The sequence below is a fragment of the Vipera berus genome, assembly GCF_964194415.1.
Source record: "Vipera berus genome assembly, chromosome: 3".
Lineage (NCBI taxonomy): Eukaryota > Metazoa > Chordata > Lepidosauria > Squamata > Viperidae > Vipera > Vipera berus.
The window spans coordinates 84042850-84057663 of NC_138204.1; the positions used below are offsets into that span (position 1 = coordinate 84042850).

Sequence of the window (14814 nt, forward strand, 5' to 3'; positions counted from 1 at the left end):
CCACAAGTCATAAAAGAGCCAAGGTTGCCTACCCCTGCCCTAGATGTTACAGAGAGTTCTGCAAGAGTCCTAAGCGGGACTCAGCCTCAAGTCAGAGACTTGAGGGATGAGAATACAGTCCTGTATAACTGCAAATTCCAAGTGAAGATTAAGGGTGGGAGCAAGCTTTCTTTCCATGCAGGTAGTCCACTACAAATTCTGGGACAGCCTTGATAGCACAGCTTGGAAGCCACCAGTATAGTTTCCTTTGCACTTATGTAACCGAAAGTTTATAATGGAATTGACAGCTTTTGAGCCTCCTCTATATTCATGCTTTGTAAAAATTGATCTATGCCACAGAAGTAGGCAGAATTCAGATCTGGCTTTTCCTTAGCTGGTTGTCAACCTAAGCTTAAGATCTAACTAAACGAAGATGTGTGAAGGGCAAGGATAAAGTTAACCTCTTATTGCCACAGATTGCTGCACATCCACCATAATAATCAGCAGTGCCACAGTATCACCTTTTAGAGATGTTGTCTTGTTATTCCTGGATTGACCCCCCCACATTCTCTGCTATTTTTCTTCTGATCTATTATAAGGGTAGTAATAAACTGGTGGTCGAGAATATATGGAGAATGTTACACTAGGTGGTTTTGGACTTGTGTCAGGGTAAGACATTTGTCATTGTTTTGTCATTGTTTGTAATATTGCTGAAGAGTAGTTCTGATGCACTTCTTGTAAGCACGCCATGCTAGAAAGCTGGATAAGTAGATCAATTCTTGTTCAGATTGAAACTAAAGAGCTAAAACTAAGCTAAAGGATGAGGAACAGCTTTCACACTTCTCCCTCTCTCTCTCCAAAATAGTTATCCTTTCAGTGGGAAAGAACTTTATGCTGGCTTCCACAACACTGTCAGTGTTGTGATTCAGGGTCAGCCTGTGGGTTCGGCAGTTGGGTCGGATGACTCAGAGGAGGAGGGGGGTGTTGAAGAGCTTGCTGAGGGGGTTGAAGATCTTGCTGACGAGAGCCCTCAGCCAGGCCCCTCCCACCTGGTCACGACGGAGACCCAGCTGTGTGAGCCTGACAGCGTGGATGAAGATGACCCACAGCTGGCCCTGTTCAAGGACGCCCGACGCAGGAGGCAGTCAATCAGGAGTAAACAGAGGAAGGCAATGGGGCACCTCGGAAGGAGGCAGAGAGAAGCCACGCCCTGAACTGTATAAAAGGGGAATGCGTGGGAGGGCTGGTTTGCTGTAGGCAACCGCTTGATTAGTTCCTGTTTCATAGCTCCTGTTTCATGGTTGGTGTCTTGTTTGCTCTGTTTTATGTTAATAAATGTGGCAGGCTTAATTCCAGCCTCTTGCCATTTGTAAAGGGGTTGTCCCTGCCTTTTCTGCAGGGCCGGTAGCAGGCTGGTACAGAACAGTCAAATGTTTAGTACCACAAGTGAGTTATTCAATGAAAGTGTTACTCACAGTATAAAGTAATTTTAAAATCAAGCTGAACTGATTTTTTTTCCCTTCAAAGATCAATATACAGGTGAAACTCGAAAAATTAGAATATCGTGCAAAAGTTCATTTATTTCAGTAATGCAACTTAAAAGGGGAAACTAATATATGAGATAGACTCATTACATGCAAAGCAAGATAGTTCAAGCCGTGATTTGTCATAATGGTGATGATTATGGCGTACAGCTCATGAAAACCCCAAATCCACAATCTCAGAAAATTAGAATATTGTGAAAAGGTGCAATATTCTAGGCTCAAAGTGTCCCACTCTAATCAGCTAATTAAGCCATAACATCTGCAAAGGGTTCCTGAGCCTTAAATGGTCTCTCAGTCTGGTTCAGTAGGAATCACAATCATGGGGAAGACTGCTGACCTGACAGTTGTGCAGAAAACCATCATTGACACCCTCCATAAGGAGGGAAAGCCTCAAAAGGTAATTGCAAAAGAAGTTAGATGTTCCCAAAGTGCTGTATCAAAGCACATTAATAGAAAGTTATGTGGAAGGGAAAAGTGTGGAAGAAAAATGTGAACAAGCAGCAGGGATGACCGCAGCCTGGAGAGGATTGTCAGGAAAAGGCCATTCAAAAGTGTTGGGGTCTTTCACAAGGAGTGGACTGAGGCTGGAGTCAGTGCATCAAGAGCCACCACACACAGACGGATCCTGGACATGGGCTTCAAATGTCGTATTCCTCTTGTCAAGCCGCTCCTGAACAACAAACAACATCAGAAGCATCTTACCTGGGCTAAAGAAAAACAGACCTGGTCTGTTGCTCAGTGGTCCAAAGTCCTCTTTTCTGATGAGAGCAACTTTTGCATCTCATTTGGAAACCAAGGACCCAGACTCTGCAGGAAGAATGGAGAGGCACACACTGCAAGATGCTTAAAGTCCAGTGTGAAGTTTCCATAGTCTTTGTTGATTTGGGGAGCCATGTCATCTGCTGGTGTTGGTCCACTGTGCTTCATTAAGTCCAGGGTCAACGCAGCCGTCTACCAGGAGATTTTGGAGCACTTCATGCTTCCTTCCGCAGACGAGCTTTATGGGGAAGCTGACTTCATTTTCCAGCAGGACTTGGCACCTGCCCACACTGCCAAAAGCACCAAAACCTGGTTCAATGACTGTGGGATTACTGTGCTTGATTGGCCAGCAAACACGCCTGACCTGAACCCCATAGAGAATCTATGGGGCATTGCCAAGAGAAAGATGAGAGACATGAGACCAAACAATGCAGAAGAGCTGAAGGCAGCTATTGAAGCATCCTGGTCTTCCATAACACCTCAGCAGTGCCACAGGCTGATAGCTTCCATGCCACGCCGCATGGAGGCAGTAATTGCTGCAAAAGGGGCCCAAACCAAATACTGAGTACATATGCATGCTTATATTTTTCAGAGGTCCGATATTGTTCTATGTACACTCCTTGTTTTATTGATTGCATGTATATTCTAATTTTCTGAGATTGTGGATTTGGGGTTTTCATGAGCTGTACGCCATAATCATCACAATTATGACAAATCACGGCTTGAACTATCTTGCTTTGCATGTAATGAGTCTATCTCATATATTAGTTTCCCCTTTTAAGTTGCATTACTGAAATAAATGAACTTTTGCACAATATTCTAATTTTTCGAGTTTCACCTGTAAATGGTTGTATTACATTTATCCTCTGAATAATTAAATGAGAGTTTATGGGTTTTTCCAATCTTCATCTTTGCCAATGATCTCCAGAATAAAATGGAAACATGTCCAGTGAACAAATGTAAGGTGAAGTAAGTTGTAACAAAAGGCCCACGAACAGAGGCCCAAAATATTGCTTCCTCATAAACCCTTCCACGTGCAGATTCCCTTATGACTTCCAATAAATAAGACAATCCATGAAAGAGTAATTTAAGCTCTGGCCCTTTTAGGAGATGGGTGATGTCATTTGACTTTTATATGTGTCTGAGCAATCCAATCCATGTAAATGCACTTAAGTGCAGAAGGTCTGGTCTAAAGTTATGACAGTGGGAATAAAGAACAAAAACAAAGGCAGCAAGCAGACTTCAACCCTCATAAATTTTGGCCTTGCAATTACAAGATGACTTATAATAGACCTTTATCGGAAGAACATGGCCTCATATGGTGCCTTCCTCTAGCCCACAGGGCTATATATTTAAACTTTGTTTAGAGTAAGGAAAGGCTCTGGACTATATTCTTCTTGCAGCTGACACTCAGTAATCATTTCGATTATCAAAATGCTAATTTATTCACAAGCGTCTGGCAAGAACAAGCACAATATGTTTGGTTTTTTGAGGAATATTCTAAGATGTTAGTATATTCCATTGCAAAAAAAAAAGATTACAGCTCAGCTGTCCATTTTTATAAACCATTTTTCTTAAAAACAAGCTGCACTCTGTTGTATTTGCCTTCCAGCTGGATTCTGCCTTGTAATGAGCACTTTACGAGGGTTGGAGAACTGATATTTGAGGTATCTTGGAGATAGGTGGAGAACATCTTTCATCTGACATTTGAAATCACTGGAAAGGGCTTACTTCAAAGTTAATGTGTTATGGCCATATCTGTAACCGTAGAAGTATCAGTCTCCTGATTAAATCCAAACACGATGGTTAAGAATAGAGGGACACTGTCAGGGATATTAGAGAGATGCCTTCAAGCAGGTGAGAACTTTGAGCTGTTTTAAGCAGTGGAAGAAGTCAAGGAGAGACTAATGAAGAGTGATATACAGAAGGAGGTGCTCAACTTTATGAGAAATTGTGCCATTCCCAAGAAGTGTGAGGTAATTGTATGTGGGAATGACTTTGGGATACAGGATAAAGCAGGGCTTTTCAACCAGTGGTACGGGTACCACCTGTGGTACATTGGCACCTGGCAGGTGGTACGCAACCATCCTAGAAAAGTGGTAGCAGGGAAGGGCAATGAGCTGAACCGGTGGCAGCACCGCACAAGCCTGAGCGAGAGATGGCTGGAGCTGCAGGGCTATCAGGGCTCAGTGGAAGTGCCAGGATCAGCGTCAGGCTCCAGCTGGAGCTCGGCACTGATCCTGGCACTTCTGAGCCCAGAAGAAGCACCGATCAGCTGGAATGTTGCAGCATCTCCAGGGTCTTGTGGTTTACATTCAGGTGCTTGGCAACTGATTCATATTTACTGTATAATGGAGACAGTGTCCCAGGGTCATGTGAAGTGACCAAAACCTGCTGCAACCACCCAGCAGACGGGGGGGAATAAAAACCAAACACCCACCCCACACCACCCCCGCTGCCAATCCTCAACAGAAATGCTCACAACGATGAAAACCTCGGACAGGAGGAAGAGTGCCGCCGGGCAGGCAGTCAGGTGTTTTGCTCAGTTGTGGCCTGGGGGACACTTTTTTCAGTGCCATTGTAACTTCAAACAGTCATTAAGTGAACTGTTGTAAGTTGAGGACGACCTGTACTTCACTTTTTTCCTTTTTTTTTTGGTCATCAAGTTTTTGACACCTTGCTAGGTGACTGGTGGTACTCGGATGTTGCCATATCCCAAAAGGGGTACAATGGGTGAAAAGGTTGAAAAGCCCTGGGATAAAGAACCACAGATTAAACAACTGTCCGACAAATTGCAGCTGAGTCTGCAGAAGGAAGGGGGGTGGTGGCAAACATCTCAGGAGGGACCCTCCCTAGTGTCTTGGATTGTAAAGGTGAGGGGTGAGAGAGATACAGTGGTTTTAGACTTGCACGATTCTGTTAATGTAAACTTACAATAAAGTTAGAACTAACACTTCGGGGTGTGTGTGTTCTTATCTGGACTATTTTCCAAGGCTGATGTGGTTCTCAGACTGTTGTTCTTTTATGTAATATTCCAAGTCCCTATTAAGTTTGAAGAAACTGTGTTGTTTGATAATTCCCTTGTACGAAATGTAAGCCTATACTTAGTAAAAGAAGCACTCGGTTTTATTAATAATTGAGATATCTTTATTAAGCACAGAGAACACAAGGAACATTACATGGGTTTTATCAAAACTGTACAACTTATCAAATGCACAAAGGAGTGTTTTGTTTTGTTTTTCCTGGAGTGGGGAATGAACCAGGCACATACACAAATGGGATGTCAGACTGGCCACAGGGATTAAAAAGGCATATTTTCCAGACTCATTGGCTTAAAAAAAAACAACCCAGGTTTTTTTTCCTTTTCTGTTTTTTTTAAAGGTTAAAGTATTTGCGTTTGGAAATGGTCGATTCTAAACCGTGAATCAGTCACTTCATGAACACCCCAGGTTGGACAAACAAAACAGAACAATTGCCTCATTAAAAATACTCTCCTCGCACAAGGTGCAAACCAGCGTGGGCCCACCACTGTTTATCGTCTGTTTATTCTAATGAGCTTGGCAGGCCGGGACCCCCAAAGCCCCTTTGAAATGGGAGGGGGCATTCGGCAGCAACAGGGCCCGCTGGATTGCACTTACAATCAGCAAGAGTTTTCTTTTGAAGCCTGAGGTAGATCTACATCATAGAAAAGACAAGGACACACACATACAGACAGAGACCATTAAGGGGCGGATAGGGAGAACATACAACCTTCTTTTGGAAAAAAAAATAAAGTAAAATCTGCAGGCTGCAGTGACAGTTCTACACAATGCATGGCATGGTGACAGTCAGCTTAACAGCTGCCCAATGTGAAAATATTTGAACAGGCGAGAGCTTTGATTAGACAGGTATATCAACAAAACACGCAAAACAGAGTGAAGTTTATACCTTGCCAAAATAAAGTTTACAACGCGCAGTCCTTTTTTCATCTTATCTTATTTTAGTAGTTCCACTATTGGCAAGCTTTATAAAAATATGATTGGATGATAAGGCAAGCAAATATTTATAAGTATATCTGGATCAGAAAGACAGCAATACAGGAAATATGATATTTAAGGTTGTTTTTTTTAAAAAAAGATAAGGAGTGATTTTTTGCCTTCACTCTTCAGGGCAGAGGTCGCTCGGGGTGATACTTTTATTAGAGGCATCAGAAGAATTTTGTCAAATTGTGAATAAGGATAATATTTTCAAGCTAATTGACAAATTTTGAATTAACACAAAGTTGGGCTAGGTTATAATAACTTTTTTAAAAAAAAACCAACCTAAAATATTGTATTTATTTTTAAGAACAGGTATATAGTTTGTACATGTGTGTGTATGTGTTGTGTGTTTAGCCTAGCCATGATACTGGCAAATTGGTATACATATTAATCAAATTTAAAAAGTTGAAATCAGTGAAGGGAGGCTTGTTAAAAAGGATCAATTTGGTCTCTGCCAAAAGCAGTCTCCAAACACACATTAGAAGGATTATAGCTGATTATCCACAATAGTTCTGACAAAATCCCTGCAAAATGCCATACCATATATATTTAAAACCAAGTTTTAAAACGTGTTAGTGTGGCAAAATATATTCACAAGAAGCACTGCTATGCAACATTAAATAGTATACAAGAACCACCATCATAAAAAACAAACTTTTAGTAAATAATGGCATGATAATACAAAGCTTATATCTCTGGGGGGGGGGAAGACAGACTTCAATGAGTGTGGAAAAAAATATCTCTTGCTTGTGGTTACAGTTATCTGCTAAAAATATTCTTTCTTATTTGGAGTCTGGTTTATAATAATAGTTGCTCCCTTCTTCAATATTACTACTATCAGGACTTCTATAATTCAATCGAAATATACAACAGTTCACTGTAGTAAATAGTCTATTACAGCCCTCCTCCAACTGATTCTCTCCGGGTGGAACTACAACTCCCAGAGTTCCCAGTCAACACACCCAGACTGGTTCAATATGCTAGGAAACTTTCAAACCCATCTGAAGGACTGAAGATTGAGAAAGGAGCTTTACTGTCCAATCAACAATATAAGAATTTTCTATTGTTAACAAAGGGCAAATAATAAAGTCAATATGTATATATAATAAAACTGGGCTTTCTGTAGTATGTTTAAGTGCAGCAAGGTTGCTCTATTTATTCTATTTTAATCTTTTATATAGGTCCAGGAAAATGTAACTGCTCTACTTGTAAAAATGGAATTAATTTGTATATCAGGAACTATAAAGCTACTTTTCAGAGTAGTTTTCAATAGAAATATTCATAATGCAGCATTTTTTTTTGGGGGGGGGAATCACACACTTAAGCATTTTACACAAAATGTTTAACCTTTTACTCCAGGAATCAAATTTATAATAATTCTATACTTCTACTTTTTAAAAAAATATCTAAAGAATCAAAACAGGGGAAATAACTCTTAGACAAAGGCACACAATTCACAGTAACCAAACTTACCCATCTAATATAAAGCCATTTAGATTTAAATATATGTATTTTTAATATATACTTATATTTTATGCTCACATTTAATATAATAGAGCTATGATTGATTTAAAGACTCTGGTCTTCTCTGAAGACATTTTAAAGGTTTTCATACATAGAATATGATTGCATAATACATTCAGCTGAAGGTTAGGCAAAGAGCATTCTTTTTAAATACACAGGTAGCAACCTGGCTGCCCCGGAACCCACCCACCAATCCAGTCCTGCAAACACTTAAGTGTGGTAGCAATTGTTTTTTGTCTGGTTTCTTTTAAATGCATCCCAAATCTGCCAAAATCCCCCAATTTGATCACTTCTGCACCAGAATTTCATTTTAGGTTCATTTGAATCGGTCTTTAAAAAAATTGCATCTTGGATTTCAATCATGAGTAGTAGTCCTGAGTATTTTTTTAAACAAAATAGGCTTTACACTTTGTACCACCATTTGTATCTTACATTCTACTCGGGGTGGTGTGGTGGTGGTGGTGAGAAGCTATACCAGGGGTAGGCAACCTTGGCTCTTTTATGACTCATGGACTTCAACTCCCAGAATTCCTGAGCCAGCGTGGAAGAGACCATTTGTAGCTCAGAGTTGAACTGTGGGGTCCTTGATGCTCTCTGAGCTTGATATACCTCCTTAATCTGTTTTTGAGCTGCTATTAAATAAAATGGGATCAGAACTGACTGCTTCTAATTGGACTTTCTGGAGTCAGTTTGCAATTCTTTTGTTTCACAGAAGTAATTTTAACGGAATGGAGAGGTGGGGGTGTAAACCCCAGCTTTCTTTGGACTCTACTGTGAGCAAAGGCCAGCCAGGTATTGTGCATTTAGGCATTCTTGACCTCCTCTGAAATCCTTGCATGGTTTCACCCAAATTAGCTAAGGAATCCTTTCCAAATAGAGATCATTACTAATCTACCCATGTTTCCACGAAAGTAAGACCTACCCTGAAAATAAGCCCCAGCTTGATTTTTTTTTGGAGTGGGCCTAATATAAACCCCACCCCAAAAATAAGCCCTAGCTTTGGGGCGAGGTGCACACCTGAAAATCAAGCTAGGGCAGGGGCGGAGCTTACCACTGTAGCCAGGCCTCCCATGGATTGACACTTCTTCTGCGGCCTAAGGAGCAGCTTCATTCTGCCCGCTGAGAATGGAGCTCGGGCTTCAATTCGCAGTCAGAGGCCTTTCCGGAAGGCCTCTGACTGCAAAATGTAAGCCGGAGCTTTATTTTCAGCTGCAGAATGAAGCTGCTCCTTCGGGCGCAGAAGAAGTGGGCGGGCTGGGCGGGGCTGTCGGTGCCGCTGTGGCCGCGAGGTCAGTGGGAAAGATCTCCTTCTCCCCCCCTCTGCAAAAATAAGCCCTGGTGCCTCTTTTGGAGGGGAAAAAAATAACACCGGGTCTTATTTGGGGGGAAACATGGTATATAGGCCCTGCAAATCTCTAAGGGGGACATGAAACAAACAACAAACTAAGATTGGAAGCAGGTAGTCCTCCCTTACTGATGGCCTCATTTAACAACTATTCAAAGTTACAACAGTGTTAAAAATTGATTTGTGACCAATCCTTGTATTTACAACATGATCACCATTCAGGTGTTTTGCAAACAGTGTGCCTTTACAACTGTTGCAGTGTCCTGCAGTCACATGTTTGCCATTTGTATGCTTCACAACTGGCTTGCAACAGTCAAGTAGTAGAGAAGGGGAAGTAAAATCTTAAATTGCGGTCACACGATGTCCCGCTTAGTGACTGTGGCACCTAGCAAAGGAGTCCCAATGGTGGCTGTTAAGCGAGCAATACCTATATTTTGGAATGGCCAAAATCTCAGGAAATCAGCTAATCTCACAAGATTTTTGTTTCCTTGTCCAAAATCTCATAAAATTTTAGATGGGATTATCACTATTGCACAATATTTTTTACATTTTTTAAAGTTTTTGGTGCCGGCAGTGACAATAATGATAACAATGAACTGGTTCACATAGAAAATCAATAGTCTAACAGTTTGTGTTGAAGGGGGTGGTGTTTATAGGACTGTTCAACACATATTTAAATACCTCAGTTAAAAGAATATTTATGTGGCATATTCATCTTGGTTCCAATTATTCACCAATATGACTATGCAAACTGAATTTATGTCATCTAAGCTTAAATGGGCACAATTTCTGATTCCCTTGCAACTGACCAGTAAGTTGCTCTAGTAAACAGTCAGATACAGAAATATGAAAAAAAATACTAACATCTGAAGTTATCAGAATAATACTTATGATAATCTGCAAAGGAACGACTGTGCTTATTTTGCTTTCAGTTCTCAAAATGATAACATAATATTTTTACAATTTCATGCCACTTCAAGTGTGACTTTGACATATTTCCAAACGTGAAACTGAGATGAATTGGAATCAAAGCATAAGAAAGCTTTTTTACAGGAGGCATCTCATTGCCATCCACGCTATATGTCATAAACAATAGCATGATGCAATAGTTGTCTCCACTGAGCAATAAACAAATGGGGAAAAATGTAACATGATTGAAAACTGGATCCACAATACTTGACCCTAGTGTTTTTCAATAACCCAAAGGGGGGGGGGGGAAACCCTATTTTTTAAAGCAGAGCATTCTCATGGGACACAGAATTGAATCTGAATATTAGTTTATACTTTTAAAAGTCAGGAATATATACTTAATGGGTCATGTTAAGCATTGCCTTATGTATTCTACAAACATCTCCAGATACTTTATGGCCACGAATCCAATCAAAATGAATGTCTTACAATAGATGACTCTGAAAATAATGTAAAAGTGTCTTAAAAAATGTATCAGGGAACCATTTTAGTTTTTGTAGTCTTTCTTCCTTTGGTGAAGCATTCAGGCATGTCTAAGTTCAAAATTGGCCAATGAAATAACCCCATCCTGAACTTCCAAGTGCAATTGTAATACAACCCACCAATCCCTTTCCAGAATATAGCTTCATGGATGTATCACTGGGCATGGTCTTCACAGGAAACACAAGATTTCCCTATTTTGTCAATTGTCAGAGACAATTCTGCAAATTCACTTAGTGGAAATGCATCTACGAAGCAACGTCTAAGACAGCAGTGAGCAGGGAGGCTGTTACATTTGCAAGCACATGTTACATCAGGGGTCTTCAAACCTGGCCCTTTTATGACTTGTGGATTTCAACTCTCAGAATTCCTCAGCCAGCGTTGAAGTCCACAAGTCATAAAAGGGCCAAGTTCCAAGACCCCTGTGTTACATCAATGGTCTCCAACCTTTTTGGCACCAGGGACCAGTTTCGTGGAAGACAATCTTTCCACGGACTGGGGCTGGGGGAGGAGCTTGCAACCTAGATCCTGCACATGCGCAGTTTAGAGAAGGGTTTTGTGCTCCTATGAGAATCTAATGCCTGATGATCTGAGGTGGAGCTGAGGCCATGATGCCATAGTACTGGGGAGCGGCTGCACATGCAGATGAAGCTTTGCTCACTCATCTCCAGCTGTACAGCCCAGTTCCTAACAAGCCACGGACCGGTACTAGTCCATGGCCCGGGGCTTGGGGACTCCTGCCTTTCAATGAAGCAAGGCTGTTAGACAGGACTACATGATGGCTTAATGCAAATTGGCACAAGACAAAGAGCAGGTGAAAAGCATGCAGTATACAAAGAGTATCTTGTAGAGAAATCTTAGCTTACAAGGGTGAGACTTAGCTGCTCCATCCTGGGGGGAAAAAAGGTAGTTGCCAGTAAAGGGGGGGGGATGCAGCAACCCTGAAAGCTACCCTAAGTATTCAAGCAAGCTTTTTTGGATATATGAGAAGGAAGGATAAGTAATTACAAATACCTAACCAACATGTATTTTTAGCCCCTGTATGCTGCTTTCATTTCAAAAGCTTCAGTGGATATAAATCCCCTTAAATGGAGAACAGCACAACGGGGCCAAAAAGCTTTCCGAAGTCCAGCTCAACAATTACACAGTGACACAGCTACGGTGACCTGCGATGCGTTATCGGAGGAAATCAGTTTCAAATCTGGCATTTGAAACCACCCTGCCTTTGTGCACAGTGGGATGGGGTGGGGTGGGGGGAGCGAGGGAGGTTAAGAGGAAAAAAACACCAAACCCCTTCCCGAGCTTATGAGACTGAAATCCCTTTGCCAACACCTGGCGTCTCCTACACGTTTGCAAAACTCAGCCCTGGGATTCTCTGGAGACAAAGCAGCATTTACAGGGGGCGGGGGACGTCGTGTTTCACATTAAGAACGTGCGGACCTTTGTACCCGGTCCACAGCTGCACAAAAAGAGTAGCTCCGTCATGCGTAGCCTTAGCATGCGGCGGGAGATTCGAGGACCACGTTTATCTGGGGGGGAAAAAAGCCGAAAACGAAGGAAACACCTTCTCATTTTTGCCAAAGAATCCAGACCAATGGAAGCAAAAGGCAACAAATAGCTGGGTTGTGGTTTTTTTTGTTTTGAACCTCTGATCTCCGATGTTGCTGCATGCATTTCCATGCTGCCTCCTGTGTTAGGCCCTGCTGCTACTGGAACAAGGGGTGCTTTGTGTGCTGCCGATGCTGTGGCCGGCACTGCTGTTCTCAGAAGGTGGTGGCGAAGTGGGGACCTGCTGTCTTCCTTCTGGTTCTCCTGGAGGAGAGGAAGAAATAAACAAAAAGCAAGCTCAGAGTTACTTCTGGTGTCCTCACATTCTCCTGGCCGCCCCGGGGGAGGGGAGGGAAGGAGGCTCTTCAATTCCCTATTATTTAAGATGAGATAAGATGAGATGGAAGTGGGATGGGATGAGATAAGAGGCAAGATAAGATAAAATGATAAGATAAATAGATAAAATAACCTTTATCGTCACTTTTTCCTGTGAACACACTGGCACAGGTTGAAAATGAAATTCTGATGCCCCCTCTCAAAAGGATATACATACAAACATACATACATATACGTACATGCACACGTTACACACACACACAGAGACAGACACACATACATATATACGCTCCAAGCAGCCAAACATTGACAAGACTAAATTTCCCCTTTTTTTATTTCCCCTGGGATTCTTTAATGAATGTAACTGACTGCCCCAAAGTGGGATTCAGTGGGATGCGCAATCTAAAAGGCATTCAATTCTGTAGGTCCTGGGGCCAAGTGCCGCCTTTGGTTCCCTTCTCGGCTTCCTTTTTTTTAAAAAAATTCCATTTATATCCTGCCCTTCTCCGAAGACTCAGGGCAGCTTACAAGCTTAGCAGTAGCCTTCATTCTATGTATATGCCTGCTTATTAGGGCTTTCACACACACCCCAAGTGGCATTATTACAAAGTCAGCTTAATTGCCCCCAACAATCTGAGTCCTCTGGGTCCTTCCTTCCTTCCTTCCTTCCTTCCTTCCTTCCTTCCTTCCTTCCTTCCTTCCTTCCTTCCTTCCTTCCTAGACTGTTTAAAGAGACAAATCCACCAGTAACTCTCTCTGTTATTATTTGGGGAAATATTTTTGGGGGCGGGTGAATATGTTTTTGGCAACAGGAAGTAGAATTAAGGTTGTTGTTTTTTTCAGTGTAACCAAAACACACTTTAGACTTTGGTTCAGTTCAAGTCTCTCATTTGTGAGGTTACTTTAGATATTCTTTCTTCGATCCCATAACTTTAGGTGCACAAAAGCCTTTCCGGACATTTGTGAACGCTATCTCTAGGTGAGAGAAATCCCCCCCTTTTTTCTGAGATTTTTTTCCTTTTTTTTTTTGTAAAGCTTTCTTAGCGAAAACCAAAATAAAACCTGAGAATGTTTAGGAGAGAAAAGCCACAATTCCTATATATTCCAAGTCCATTGCTTTCATTCCCTTAATGGGGCCCCTCAAGCTTTCTGCCAGGAAAACGATCTGCAAACTGTAGAACTGGCCGCATCCCCTGCTGCTGGGTCCTGTTACAGCGATGTTGTCACCCAGGCTACAAACCGCTCTATTACACAGCGTTGTGCACCAACCTCAGCTTATCAAGCCGCAATCTGTATATACAGTATTTTGCTCCAACTCTGTGTCCGTGAATACCTTTTCGTCTTTGGGGAAAACGGCACCTACAGCTGTCAATATCTGGATGGCAAAAAAAAAAAAAGCCATCTCATGTTTATTTCTCCCTCCCCTATTTCCTCTTTCTAGAAAACTTTCCACAGATGCATTTTTCCCCCCTCTTTCAACTATGGGGTTATGCCCCCTCGTCTCAGTGGCACAGATCTCTGCTGGGAATTTCAATCTTTCTTCCAGCATCTATCTCCCCCTTTTACAGAAAAGAAATCCTTGGTTTTTCTGTTGGAACAGCCTGTATTTTCCAATTGCTCACCTGTCACTCTTAAAATACATATAGTACAGACATGTCAAACACAAGGCCCGGGGGCCAGATCCGGCCCGCGAAGTGGTTTCATGCGGCCCGCGAAGCCATCCTGGAAACAGTGAGGGAACGGCCCCCGCTGCCTTGGCCCTGGCCCAGAGACCCTCCTCCTGCCAGAGACCCTCAGATGTGTCCCACTCCTGCCCAGGCCCCCATAGGCACCCTTGATGCGAACGATGTAGAGCTGGCCACGCCCACCCAGTAGGCCATACGCACTCTAGCCACGCCCACCCAGTAGGCCACGCCCACCCTGGCCATACCCACCCGCCCCCCTGAGGGCAACCGCAATGCTGATGCGGCCCTCAATGAAATTGAGTTTGACACCCCTGATATAGTACCTTAAAGACCTAAGAATAAGTTTGAGTAGCCACTACTGCATGGAAAATTGAGTGCTACAGTTGATTGGGTGAGTGACAGCCCAAATTTCACCCCTTCCTGATTCCATCGTACAACTTGCCATCGGGAGTTTGGGAGTCTTTAAAAATGTGAAGAAAGCAGATGACATACGGGTAGTCCTCAACTTACAACAGTTCATTTAGTGACCGTTCAAAGTTACAACGGCACTGAAAAAAGTAACTTACAACCGTCTTTCACACCTACAACCACTGCAGCATTCCCCCATGGTCACGTGATCAAAATTC

General features: G+C 42.3%; 1 protein-coding gene across 1 annotated transcript in view; it reads right to left on the bottom strand.

The window, feature by feature from the left end:
- Positions 1-5417: 5417 nt before the first annotated feature.
- TGFBR3 (transforming growth factor beta receptor 3) overlaps positions 5418-14814 on the bottom strand; it is a 163359-nt gene continuing 153962 nt past the window's right edge. Inside the window, exon 17 of the mRNA XM_081322295.1 lies at positions 5418-12431. Within this exon, the coding sequence (XP_081178421.1) occupies positions 12313-12431 (119 nt within the window). The 3' untranslated portion in view covers positions 5418-12312. The remainder of the gene's footprint in view (positions 12432-14814) is intronic.